Source organism: Rhinolophus sinicus, chromosome 5 (genome assembly GCF_057876585.1).
Source record: "Rhinolophus sinicus isolate RSI-liver-muscle chromosome 5, RSI-T2T, whole genome shotgun sequence".
Classification (NCBI taxonomy): domain Eukaryota; kingdom Metazoa; phylum Chordata; class Mammalia; order Chiroptera; family Rhinolophidae; genus Rhinolophus; species Rhinolophus sinicus.
The window spans coordinates 40,816,797-40,831,217 of record NC_142505.1 but is presented as its reverse complement, the minus strand read 5'-3'; the positions used below and the strand labels follow the sequence as shown (position 1 = coordinate 40,831,217).

General features: G+C 36.1%; 1 protein-coding gene across 13 annotated transcripts in view; it reads right to left on the bottom strand.

Moving 5' to 3' along the window:
• TMCC1 (transmembrane and coiled-coil domain family 1) overlaps positions 1-14,421 on the bottom strand; it is a 177,216-nt gene that overhangs the window by 134,674 nt on the left and 28,121 nt on the right. For 7 of the 13 annotated variants that reach the window (XM_074312952.2, XM_074312955.2, XM_074312951.2 and 4 more), the window contains 3 exons: positions 6,311-6,366; positions 5,092-5,117; positions 1,218-1,920 (listed from right to left, as the gene is read on the bottom strand). In XM_074312952.2, coding sequence (XP_074169053.1) covers positions 1,218-1,793 — 576 coding nt within the window. In that variant the 5' untranslated portion in view covers positions 1,794-1,920; positions 5,092-5,117; positions 6,311-6,366. The remainder of the gene's footprint in view (positions 1-1,217; positions 1,921-5,091; positions 5,118-6,310; positions 6,367-14,421) is intronic. The other 6 variants (XM_019746837.3, XM_019746819.3, XM_019746828.3 and 3 more) reach the window with 2 other exon arrangements.

The window sequence follows — 14,421 nt, the reverse complement described above, 5'->3', positions numbered from 1 at the left end:
GCAACCTGGAACTTGTAACTGATGTCTGAAGTGGGGGCACTCTTATAGGACTGAGTCCTTCACCTATGAGGTTTATGTTATGCCCAAGGAGTTATTGTCAGAACTGAATTGAATTATAGGACACTGAGCTGGTGTCACAACTGGCTGTCAGTGTGGGGAAAAAACACACATTTGATGCCAAAGTATTCTGAGTAAAAAACAGTGCAGATACATTTACCATATAATTCACAGAAATGAAAACATATCTGTAATACCTGTAAACAAAACTTCATAGCAATTCAATTCATAATAGCCAGAAAACAAAAATGATTCAAACATCCACCAAATGGATAAACAAATAGTTACATAGTAGAACACTACTCAGCAATGAAAAGGACCAGTGCAACAACACAAGTGAATCTCCAAAGCATCATGCTAAGTAAGAATCCAAACACAAAAGACTACACCGTATGATCCCATAAATATATTAAATTCTAGAAAAGGTAAAACAATAGTGCTAAGAAAGCAGATAAGTGGTTGCCAGGGGTCAAGGGTTGGAGAAAAGAGGACTGACTGCAGCAAAGGGTCATGAGAAATCATTCTGGGGTGATGGAAATGTTCTATATCATGACTGTTATTACATGACTATACATTTTCTAAAACGAATCAAATTGCACATTTAAAATTGGTGAGTTTTATTGTAAATATATGTCAATAAAGTTCTGCCATCCAGCAGACCCCCAAAAAACTGTTTATTAAGAGTAAATTATAAGAAAACATATGCTCTACTGCTGAAAGCAAAACGTATATTGAATGCTGATGTGGCACAGTATATTCGAAAATTTTAAGCAATTTAGTATATTTCCACGCTAAGCACAAATCCAGATTCTAGAACTTTATTCATTATCTTCCTTAATGTAAGAAAGTCAATTCATGTGCAAAACCAAAGCTAAAACAAAGTCTCCTTGTTCTTCTACCATAAAACTGAGACTTTTAATACATTAAGAGCACATACGTCAAGAATACTGAAGGTTTCAGCAAAAAGGAATTATAAGCATGCATTCGTTAGCTGCAGTAATTATTCATCTCCTTTGTTTAATGTAAACGGAAACTATCTTTACCACAACTTTGAGATAACTCTTGCTGAGATACCTCTTTTTAGTTACCAAAGAAAAGTTTGGAAAATCCTAGATACAAAGAACAAGAAGTAACAGAAACAACAACTCGAGCAGACTTACCCGCTCTGCAGGCGCCTCATCCCCTGGCAGACATGCAGCGGCGGCAGCAGCAGCAGCACAAGCTATTTCCATCACAGCAGAGCTGGAAGGAGCATCAGTAGTGGATGAAGACCTGGGTCGTCCAGACTGCGTAACAGCTGCCATCTCCTGGCCAGATTTCCTGTTGATTTGGGGACTTCCCTTTGGGGCCTCTGGCTTGCCCCGCCTACTATGCAAGCTCGTCCCTCTCTTCATCTTGGGTGGCACTCGGATCTGTTGCAGGACACGATTCAGAGCTGTGGGGTGGGTGGGGACACCATCAATCTCAGCACATGCATTCTGGCTTTCCAGATCCATGTCAGGTTCTGGATCTGCCTGAATTTGTTGCACATCGTGTGGAGACACTGATGACCTCCTGCGCTGGTGCTGGAAGAGATGCTTCAAGCCTTGGCCAATCACATTAATGTTCTCCAAAGCATTGTGAGTCATTTTAGACAACTTTTGTTCTGATTCTGTTTGCTTTCTGGCCTCTGCATCTTGGGATTTGCCTCCAGGATCAGGGTCCTCACATAACTGTTCACTGCCCGAAGGCTCCATCAGTAGACTTAATATGCTTATTTGCAAACTCAAAAAATTTTAAACACACCAGCACTGTCAAGTTAGGTAGGCATTTGCTTCAATAGCAACTACACATGCAGCAGTGAGACGGAGGCTCCATGCCTATCTAATGTTTAAAAAAAAAGAAAGAAAAAAAAAAAGAACCTCATATTATAAATCCATGCAGAAACTCTAGTGTTAAAAACAAAGAAAAACATGCAACTAGCCAAACAAATAAGCACTATCATTAAGCAATCTTTAATCAGAAGATTAAAAGACAGTTTTCTAGATAGTGGGTAATGATTATTTGCTAGAATAGGAGAAAAAGCTCAGACCCAAGTACACAGAAAATGAAAACAGCAATTAAAAAAAAATCCATACAAGTTTCAATATATGAAGAATTGAATACTAAAGGGGTCGTCTTGGAATGGAAACCATAATACTTGACAAATAGCCATTGCTTGGGAAATCAAAAGAATAGACCATTCAATATGTATAGTCTTGCTGAGGCAATTTAATTCCTGTCATTCATAACCATAGTTAGTTATCCATATGCTGAAACTCAGTAAACTCAAACAGTAATGAGAAGTGGACATCCTAACCTAACTATATGTGGATTTTAATGGAAAAGAGGAATTTCTTGTTACCATTCATATTCATCAAGGTCACTGGTAACTGGGGTAACAAGTTTGCTTTTTAAGAAGAAAATTGAAATAAAAATCTTGTAAATTGAATTCTCTGCTGAAGCACAAATGACCTTCTGGTACCATATGAGTGAATGATCCAGACAGAGTCTGTCTTCAGAGAGACTAGAGCGTTGCTTAGTACCAGTTATCAAGAAAAGAGATTCTAAGAAATCCCTTTCTCTGAATAGTATCATCCCTGACAGAAGTTTCCCATATATATTCACACAAATTCAAAAGCAAAGTAACACAGTAACTGGTGTATAATAAAAGAGGAAAGAAAAAGAAAGGTCAAATAACAACCACACACCAATATTAAATGCAGGAAATTAAAAGGCAGCTGAAACTAAGAAATGTAAGGTCAGCACAATCGCCATGGTTATGGAAATCACATGCAAAAAAAGAGGAGGGGAAATGGTAGGCGTGAGATTTTTTCATAATAGAAAGTGTTTATTTTTATATTGAGTTTCTGCAAATATATAAAACAAAATTGCATTAATGCACAGAACTTACTAAAGAGGACAAAATATGGTGTAGGAAGAAGTTCTTTATTTCCTATTTTCCCTCTATTTTTTGTTCAAAGGGCTTTAAAACCCCCTACCCTAGCACGTACACTGAACAGTCTAAGTTACTATCAATGAAACACTATGGTGGCCTGTTCTGCGGAAATGAGGACTCCTTGCCGCCAAGTAGCAATCTAGAAGGCATAAATTAGCCTGATGTAAGAGTTCTTGATAACTCAAGGCCACTAGAATTCAGAGGGACAGGAATGCAAACCCACTAGTTCTCTTCCTGGTAACTACTTTCAGAAGACCTTCTTACCATGTATATGGGCGCTGTCATTAGGGCTCTGCTGTCCATGTTCTTTCAAGTGTACGCATATTTCCCCATCTCCTGACCTCTTCATGAGTCAGAAGCATACACAGTGTGACAGGGTGAAAGACATTTATCGTTCCTCTTTCTAAACACCACAAAATTCTTTGCTCCCAAACTAGGCAAAAAAGTAGCAGCCCTAAGAATAGGAAATTTCACTGCCTTTCACTCAAATTCTTTGTGGTCACAATGAAATCTTGCCACACCATTGGGGCGTCTTACCCTTTTCCAGACTGCACTGCTTTTGTTTTTCCTTTTCCCTTTGGGAAAGCCAAGAAAGAAACTCTTAATTCTTACTAGTTAATGATTGTCTTGGCCTCTACTGGAGTTTTCTGGAGCTCCTTGTGGGCAAAAATGTTGCCATAGTATATGTATTTAATTATCCTCACCTTCCCTCATGAGCTTGTAGGGCAGACTATTAGTTAATTGAATTATTCCCACTCTGCAAAGCACTGAGCTCCTCAGAGAAAAATTTCCAAAATAATCCAACTAATACATCAACTAATCTCTTGCACTGGGCTATTTAGACCCTGAGAAGATGGGAGGATATGAAAGCAGCAGTCTGATAATGTGGAAGTAATTTACTTATTTCCTTACTTATATTTCATTACCTAAACAATACAACTGATTTTCTTGTTTTTTGAAGTAAAATATATAAAGTAAGTTTCTCCCACGAGAGTAAAAGCTACCATGAATAAAGGAACAGTGTTAAGGTAAGTTGGAAAACCAAATGATCTACTTGTCTCTTATGTAAAGATATTAAGAATTTATTACTCAGCAAATCTGTTTCTTTGGGCAGTGTCATAAATCAATCAAATGGCCATCTGCTTCTCATTTTTAAAATGAAAAATATGGTACATTTTATGTCAGCAACTTCATTTGAGATTTCACTAACATTTGGACATCATTTATGTTCATATAATTTGAAATGACGATTGATTACAAGGAAATGCTGGCATTCCTAAGAAAACCTAGAAATGGTGTCAATTTCCAAGCCAAAGCTTGCAGAGGCTATCTATCCACACAGCTGCGAAGATTACGTAATAGAACAGTAATGAATTCTGCGATTTCTAAAGGCAAGACATAACCATACTAACTAGCAGAGGCTTATCTAACACAGTACCCTAAGTCGTGCTTTAAACATCAAATGGTAAGATAAGAATTTTTAAAAACAACCTATTGCATTAACAATAAAATGTACTGTATTTTGCCGTGTGTAATGTGGCTTTTTTGCCCAAATTTGTGAGGGAAAAATAAAGATGCACATTATACATGGGTAGTATTAATTCCTTATCTATATAAATGTTTTTAATTCTTTTATTTATGCTTACGGGTTAAAAGTGTAACTCTAGAAATCAATAACAATGTCGGTATGCAAAATGCTCTGGGATACGATCATCAGTTTTGTTGAACTTACGACAAACTTGCAACGAGGAAGAGTTCCTGGCCTTCTATGATGCGTAAATATCGTAAATTTGTTACCGGTACATAAAATTTCTTCTACCTTGTAGCTGTTCTTGTGCTATATAATTATTTGTTACATAAAATTTCTTGTACCATAATATGTGAAAAAATAAATGCTAAAATTTCTTTATAATACAAAAAACAAATACCTATATGTAAACAAATAAAAATTTGAATTAAAATGAAAGATTTTTTTCCCCCTGAAAGTTTGGGCCAAAAACATGCATTATATACTGGAGCGCATTAAACATTGCAAAATACGTTAATCTGGTACTTACACTTGTAGCTATCATCTGCATTACTGCTGTGATTTCAACAAAAACAAGAAATATGGTCAAAATTTTGAAGCTAGCTAGAAAATCTTTAAGACCACCATTCAATATAAGCCAAATATTAAGGCAGGTAAAATCCTGTGCCAAAAATACCAAAGACAGTAATGCTATAACAATTAACTCTATAAAATTGCTGACAGTAAGAATGCAAGCACTAAAGGAATTCAATAATGGCAAAGTTTTTTTAGGACTCCTCTATTTTCTTCTGTAAGACAGTAAAATTCAAATAAATAATAACTGTTCCTCGGTTTATAAAATTCCCCAAATAAATATATCAAGATCCCTGGTTTAACACAAACAAGTTCAACTGCAAAGCTAAGTGTGCTTTTGTAAGAAGGAAATGTTAGCTTCTCTTCTGTTCACTCAGCTTCTCTGAAAAGTGAAGTTCTTATAAGTAAATCAGAGGAAGTGGGGAAAGAAAAAAGGGAACAGAAGGACATGGCAGAAAGGGGGCAGAGAGAAGGTGTGAAAAGTGGGAAAGAGATGAGGAAAAGATAGCCGCCTACAGACCAGGCATTTCAGTTAATTTTGTTAAATTCTCAGAATTTTTAACAATTTTTATACAACAGTTTTGCCAAAGACAAAATATGCCGTTACCGTGTTTCCCCGAAAATAAGACCTAGCCAGACAATCAGCTCTAATGTGTCTTTTGGAGCAAAAATTAATACAAGACCCGGTCTTATTATACTATAAGACCATGTCTTTAATATAATTTAATATAATACAATACAATACAATACAATACAATACAATACAATACAATACAATACAATACAATACAATACAATACAATACAATACAATACAATACAATACCGGATCTTATATAAAACAGGGTCTTATATTAATTTTTGCTCCAAAAGACGTATTAGAGCTGATTGTCCGGCCAGGTCTTACTTTCAGGGAAACACGGTAGTTCACATTCAAGAAATAAGTAGTTCTGAATTAATATCAAGAATAAGTTTTAAAATTATGTTTTTAAAAATCTGTCAAATGTTTAGAAGGATATGCTAAAAAAAATTCCAAATTATATACAATTATTATTTTTTTCCTTTAAGTTTTTCTTTCCAATTTTTTGGCTTTTTTTGATAGATATGGTCATCAAAGATTTTTGGTTTGGCTATGAACCAAGTTATTTCAGTGACTACAAAGAGCTGGATACTTGCCTGTATCACTCTTCCTCAAGCACTTTTAAGGTACACAGGAATCCTTTTAGGAAATGCTGAAAAGCAAACATAAAAAATACAAAGTAAGAAACTTAAGAGGGTGTGTGTGTGTGTGTGTGTATATATATATGTGTGTATATATATATGTGTGTATATATATATATATATATATACACATATATATATGGTATAACTTATCTATTATATACAAAGAAAAAACTGAGTATATATATATATATATATATATATATATATATATATATATATAAAATGTTATCTCTCACTGGTAGAAATAGTATTTTTCAGTATTTTCTGCATTTTCAAAAATGTGATTTAAAAAATTGTAATCAAGGAAGAAGGTATTTTAGAAAAAAGAATGTTAACTTGTCAGCACTTAAAAAAGAAAGTGGTACATATCATGAGTAGCAATAAATATTTTTACACTATGATATGGAATTAGAAATGTATATTTCATTAATTCTTCTCTTAAAGTAACATGAAACGCAAAACAAGTACATGAAAATCACACAATCTTATAAGAAAATGTTTTTTCAAGTAGCTTACAATTCTGTATCTGTAATTTTGCATTCAAAAGCAACTCTAAAAACTACACCTACCATGTACAATTGAGAATCAAGATGCACCAAAACTGAAATTTTCTTGGAAAACTAGCTTCTGATAGCCATTATCAGAGAAGCAATTTAATTAGACTAGTATTTTGGGGGCACCTGCTATATGCTCAGCATTATATAGACCAAGTAAAGCATATTATCCTGCCCTCAAGGAACTCACCATCTAAGACAGAAAGTAAGATTTATATACTTAAAACTTAAAGAAAATAGCACAAAACAACATAATTAAAGGCTAAAATGTGTGAGGAAAACTGCAATTACCATCAGAAGTCAGGAAGATCAGTTAGATGTGTTTGGGACATTTTCATGAAGGAGAAAGAGGCTTTAACTGAGCTTTAAGGTATGAGTAGATGGATAAGCAGGAAGATATAAGCCAAGACTTCCAGCTTAAAGAACAGTAAATACAGCATATTTGGGGGCTAGTAAAGAGGCCAGATGACTGTATTGGTGGATACACATCTCTGAGTCATCTGGAGAACTGGGTGGCTGGTGGGCAGATGTAAGAGAGGACTTTTTTTTTTTTTTTTTTTTTTTAGTTTCAGGTGTACAAAACAATGTAAGTTAGACACTTACACCCCTCACAAAGTGATAACTCCCCTCTCCCAACGAGAGGACTTTCTATCATATAACCTTTTGTATCTTTTGAATTTTGTACCTTATGACTATATTATGTATTAAAAAAATAAACATATTTCAAAACAGAAAATACATGTTTTAATCTCTAGGGTAAACATTTAAAAAACAGTAACAGAGTTTATAACTACTATGCTAATAGAAAGAAAAAACAGAATTGAAAGACCCAAATAAATGCAAAAAAAGAGGGAAAGCAAGATCACAAACAAGAGAACATACAAAAAGCAAAATGTAAGATGCCAAATGTAAATCTAAATATTCCAGTAATTACATTAAATGCAACTGGATCAAAAGACAAAAATTGTTATTAAATAAAAAACAAAATTCAACTATTATGGTGCTTACAAGAATCACACCTAAAATATAAAAAGGACAGTTAAAAATAAAAAGTATAGAAAAGGTGATACTGGGCCGGCCCAGTGGCTCAGGTGTTTGGAGTGCCGAGCTCCTAACGCCGAGGTCACCGGTTCAATTCCCATATGGGCCAGTGAGCTGAGCCCTCTACAGCTAAGATTGTGAACAACAGCTCTCCCTGGAGCTGGGCTGCCGTGAGCAGCCGTGAGCAGCCGTGAGCAGCCGTGAGCAGCCGTGAGCAGCCAGAGGTCAACGTGAGCTGCAGTGGGCTACCGTGTGCTGCCATGAGTGGCCAGCAGCCCACGAGAGCTGCTGTGAGCAGCCAACAAACGACCAACTGCCCCAGCCGGGGCGGAGCGCAAGGCTCATAATACCAGCACGGGCCAGGGAGCTGTGTCCTACACAACTAGCCTGAGAAACAACGGCTTGAACCAGAGTGGGGGGGGGGGAGGTGGATGAAGGGGGAGAAAAAGGTGATACAAACATAAACTAAAAGAAAGTTGTTCTAACTATATTAATAGAACTCAAAGTAGACTTTAGTGCAAAAAACATTAATAGAGATATAATTCATAGGATGAAATGTATAATTCATCAGGAAGATGTAACAAATTAAAATTTGTATGCATGTAATAACACAGCCTCCAAATATATGAAGCAAAACTTAGCAGAACTATAAGAAGTGAAAAATACCCATAATCATAATGGGGAAATGTTTAACATCTCTCTTGGTAGCTGATAGAACAAAAAGGAGTAAAAAGATAAAAGACAGATCTGAATAGCATGATTAACAAACTGCTAAATAGACATTTATATAACACAGCACCCAATAACCGCAGAATAAATAATTTATCAAGCACAAAGAGATCATTTACAAAAATTGATCATACGCTGAGTCCTAAATCAAGTCTCACAAGTTATTCTCTGACCACAATGTGGGTTCCTAAAGTTTAGAGAGGGTGGAGGGAATCACTCTTCCCACCCTCAAGCACCTAATACCCTGAGGGAGGAAAAGCCTTCTCTCTGACTAAAGGAAATACAGTCACAAGAACATGGATGAATCCCCACAGCAGTTATGAAGATTAAACCACAAATTTTGACCAATTGCTGAAGACTAAATATGAGAGTGTAAAGTCTCTAAGACCCTGGGGGCTGCAATCACAGGAGAGTTTCCACCCTGTATTACAGACTTTTCCTCCAGGAACTTCAAAAGGCTTTCTAAAGCAGGGGGGGGAACTGAGAGAATGCAAAGAAAGCTCCTCATCCTTGCCCTTACTCACCCCTGTGGAGCTTGGAGAGTGGAACCAGCAGCCAATACCAATCAACCCAGACTTACTTCCCCTAGCTCCCTATGGAACAAAAGACTTTGTATGCAAGGAACAATTAATCAAGGCCTGTACCCTGAAAACACTGGTTGAATTCCACTGTACCTGTGGAGGAAAGTAAAGGAGACTGACATACCCACTCTTGACTCTCTAAAGTAACAATAACCTTTATGCAGAGGGGGCAAGGGCTTTAAAAACCTTAGCTAAAAAACGGAAGGGGTGGTTGAAACAAACGTATGCTAGACACAACAAATGGGGAAAAAGAAAAAAGGGTAGAAGCTCCATCCCTGGAAGTGGAGTGGAAAGTCTTGTAAAGGCTTCACTTCCAAGACACAGGTTCTAGTACCTGCCTAAATCTGAGGCTTAATAGATCATCATAGAACTCCCTCATTCTCCATTACCATGCTAACAAGCTTTGAGCAAAAATCACAGTGGAATACAGCTGCAAGAGACAGATTCACTCTGAGAAACAGCAAAGGGAAAACCCAAAGCCAGGCAGGGAGATAAGAAACATTAGGGCAATTTGAAGTCTCTGGTTCCCATGGCAACTACAAATGTCAACTCTGATAACCATAGCAATAATAAATTTCAAACACAGCCCAACCTCTACCAGATTAACACAAATTCTACCCTAAAGGACTAGAGAAGGAAACTTGCAGTCTTCTCCAAGCACGTCAAATACTGATACATACCTCAGTATTTCCTGTGCTGTACAACCTGTTTAGCTGTCCCAAAGCCAATCTTAGGTCTCCCTGGAGTAAATGGATGAATGCAAAGTTTACCAATAAAATTTGGCCATGTTTTTCAGATTTTAAAAGAAGTCACCAATTTATGCTTTTTCCTTCACTGTAGGTCATTTGAGATGATTTCAATGGTAACACACATACTTTATGCTTTGTTACACTGAAATTTTATTCAACAGTTCTATTCTCGAAGTCATTATTTCTTCTCGTGCTTCTATATTATAAAGGGTAACATTTTTCCAGCTACCTCCTAAGGGAATTCATGATTTAGCAACATCTTTTCCCAGCCCATTCACAGTCAAATCTTTCTCGACCTCGTTTTATACACCACTGACCAAATGCACAAACCCAAGAGTTGAGAGCAAAATGCAAAAGACATGATTAAGTTCAGTAGACATTTACTACTTTGAAGCATGTCCTCTCCTCAGTCACAAATAGTTTTATCAAACTTCCTTGTGTTTACTCATTAAATATGGCCAAAGAAAGAAGATGTTACTAAAGCACAGTGACCACAAAGAACAGGCAGCTAAGGCTCCTTGGCTAAAACTGTTTTGTGAATGGATGAGTATTCTCAATATTTGTGAATATTGTGAATGGATGAATTTTGTGAATGGATGAATATTCTGAATATTTAATATTCTCAAGTATGAGAATATTGAAATACTAAGACACAGTGTAATACTAAGTCAAAGTGAGACTGTCTGGTAAGTAGTTGATAATAATTCCAGGATCCTTTCATAGGTTGTATTATATTTAAGTGTTCTATTTACTGCCTGACTAAAAAACTAAGTTATATGCTCACAAAACTGCTTAGAAATCTATTGCGTTCTCTAGTACTTCCAATTCTAAGCAATTGTTTCTCCTAACGAAGAATACTTCACAAAGAATAAAATGTTATATAGTAATTGTCCAATAAGGGGTCAGGTGTGTTTGTATGTCTGTATGTTATAAAATTGATTCTCCAAGGCTAATGGACATTCAGAAGGACTTTTTTTTTTTTTTTTTTAATCCTGGAGATGGCTACCTAATTCACAAAGAAACAATTTAATTTAGCACAGTGATTTAAGAGCCTGGGCTTTGGAGTGAGCCAGTGTTTTAAAGCCACTTTTTATCTATGTATCTTTGGGTAAAGTCTTATATATCAAGTCACAATTTCCTCACTGATAGAATGGCAATGAGACCTACTTCCTAAGATGTGAGAATTAAATAAGATAATGCACAGACCATATTTTTCTATTTCTGAAACCAATAATGTCTCCCTAAATGGTATCTAGTAATAGTAACTGGAAGGGAAAAAGAGAAGAGAAAATGAAAGCATGTTGCTGCACAATATTTGGTCACTCAGATGTCCAGTTCTTGGTTCACAGCTCCCAAAACCCTTGGAATTTCCTAAGTGTTGAGAGTGATAACAGTGTCTTTTGTTATGGTTAATAGAGTGACTTTTGGAAAACACCTAAGGATGGGGGCCCGGTTGCCAACGGAGCCAACAACATGATTAGAAGTTTGGAACTTTCAGTGCCACTCCCAGACCTCCCAGGAGGGGAGAGGAGCTAGAGGTTGAGTCAATCACCAATAGCCAAAGATTTAAGGCATCATGCCTATGTAATAAAGCCTCCATAAAAACCAAACAGATTAGCATTCAGACAGCTCCCAGATTGGTGAACACACGGAGGTGCTGGCAACCTAGAGAGGGCATGGAAGCGCCATGTCCTTTCCCCATACCCTATCCTGTGCCTCCCTTCCATCTGGCTGCCCCTGAGTTAAGTTAGATCCTTTTATAATAAACTGGTGATCTAGTACATAAAATGTTTCGTGAGTTTTGCGAACTGCTTTAGCAAATTAATGGAACCCAAGGAGGGGGGAACCTCCAATCTGTATCCAGTCTGTCAGACACACAGGTAAATCACCTGGGCTTGCAACTGGTGTCTGAAGGGCAGTAGGGGACAGTCTTGGAGGACCGAGCCTTTAACCTGTGGAATCTGATGCTATCTCTGGGTATAGTGTCAGAATTGAGCTGAATTCTTGGACATCCTGCTGGTGTCTGAGAATTGCTTGGTGTGATGTGGGACCCCACACACACATACACTGAAACTAGGTCTCAGAACCAATTTAAGCTCTCTCCCTTTTTAGTAATAATTCGATTGCCCTCACCCCCTCCCCAGCACCTCTTTCTGCCCTCAACCCAACCATAGGAAACTATCCAAGTGCATTAGAAATACCTAGATATGATAACCAAAGTTACAAGCCAATTAAATATTTTAAGTTTTTGACCCACGACACACCAATTATATTCCCATAATTTTTGTATCATTTTACTTCTCACTAAGACCTTAACCAGATAAAATTCAATTCAGGTGATTCAATTCTCTTTTTAATCTAAACCTAGTATTTACATATTCAGTGAAATGTAGAACAAGTACTCAAGAACATTCAGGCAAATCCGGAACATTTTCAGTGGTGAGTGTAGTACATTCTAAATGTTCAAAACGTTATTGCTTTAGATTAAGTAAGTATATAAAAAGAAAAGTCAGAATTCTAGCCCAAGACTATAGGTATCACTAAAGTACAGCCTTTTTATTCTATTAGGTTTCAACATCACCAAAAAGTACCAAGTTCTTACCAACTTTGCTAGGATTCATAAAATCCAATAAAACATAGCATCTGCCCTTAAAGAAACTGAAAAATCTAACATGAAAAGAACAATGGTAATAAATAAGAACAAAATAAATGTTAGTCCTCAACAAATGATTTATGTGATAAGCATTATATTTGAAAGCATGAAAGGAAAGATATAACCAATACCAGATCAAAATTATTGGGGTTGGAAAATGTTACACTGTGGCTGATGTGTACTATGTAGTTAGGCCTACTATGGATGCTTTTGTACTGAACATGCAGACTTTTTTCTTGTTGTTATTCCCTAAATGATACAGTATAACGATTTACAGAGCATTTACATTGTTTTAGGCATCATAAGTAAATCTAGAATTGATTTAAAATATACAGGAGGATGTACATATGTTATATGCAAATACCACATCATTTTCTATAAGGGACTTGAGCATCCTCAGATTTTGGTGCCCGCAGGGGGATCTGGAACCAACCTCCCTTGGATACTGACGGATGATTTTATTTATGTCAAAACTCATTAAGTTAAACACTTTAAATATGTGATATTTATTGCATGTTAATTATACTTCATTAAAATTGTTTTTAAAAATTTAATAAAGTGATAAAGAAATGAACATTAGTTTTAAAACCTAGTCAACACTGAGCCACAATCTGTGAGACAAACAGGGGAAAAAAAGGAAAGCAGTATAGAATTGCTGATAAGAATCAAACAGTCCTAAATTTGAATATGTTTCAATAATTATTAGCAAAGGCAGTTTTGGCTCTCTAAGCTTCAGTCTCATTTTCTATAACAATGGGATAATAATATATACCTCATATGGCTGATGTAAGGATTAAAAGAAATAATATATGACAAATACGTCTGCCATTTAGGAAGTACACAATTAATGACAGCTATAATAATATCTCTCTTTTTCTAAATCTGGTGGACTGCATGTTTCTTTATAGGTGAGGCCTACTTAATTCTTGATTTACATACAACTGTGACAAGTTTAATTATTTAAACAAAGGGAAGACTATAAGAAGCAGTGTATACAAATAAAAGAACTTGGAAAGCAAGGGAGAAGGAAAAAGTACATTATAGTAGAATAAATTGACTGATGGTCCTACTGAAACTCTTACATTATCAAGAACAAACTTCATTATACATGGAATACTATCTTTACTATCTTTAAAAGGGTGAAATTTTTTTTTTCTTACAAGGCTGAAAACGAACACACATTTCAGAAAAAATATTATTCTAAAGTACTTAATTTCTTTGAAAGTTTTACTTCTTCAAGAGGTAAACTTTACTAATCTGGAAACACTTGTAACTCTCTAATCCCTTTCAACATTGAACAAATGAAACATTACTATATAAGACAAAGTAAATTTCCTGTAACTCTAAATAATTTACTTTGGATGATTCTCAATAATCCTGAAGATATAAATTCCTTCAAAACTGAAACAAAATGGTGTATGAAATAGCAGTACATTTTGCTATTACGGCTCACTTGCCTACTAATTGTTGGCCTTTAAGCAAATTACAGCAGGTCCTCAAATAACGTGGTTTTGTCCAACGTTGATTCATTATACCATTGATGAGGGGGGAAAAAAATCAATTCCCAGCCAAGGGCATTGTGTGTGGAATTTGCACATTCTCCCCATGTACTCTGGTTTCCTCCCACATCCCAAAGATGTGCACGTCTAAATTGTCCCAATTTGAGAGTGAGTGGGTGTGTGTGAATGCATCCTGCGATAAAAGGGCATTCTGTCCAGGGTGGGTTTCAGCCTTGCACCCAGGATAGGCTCCGGCT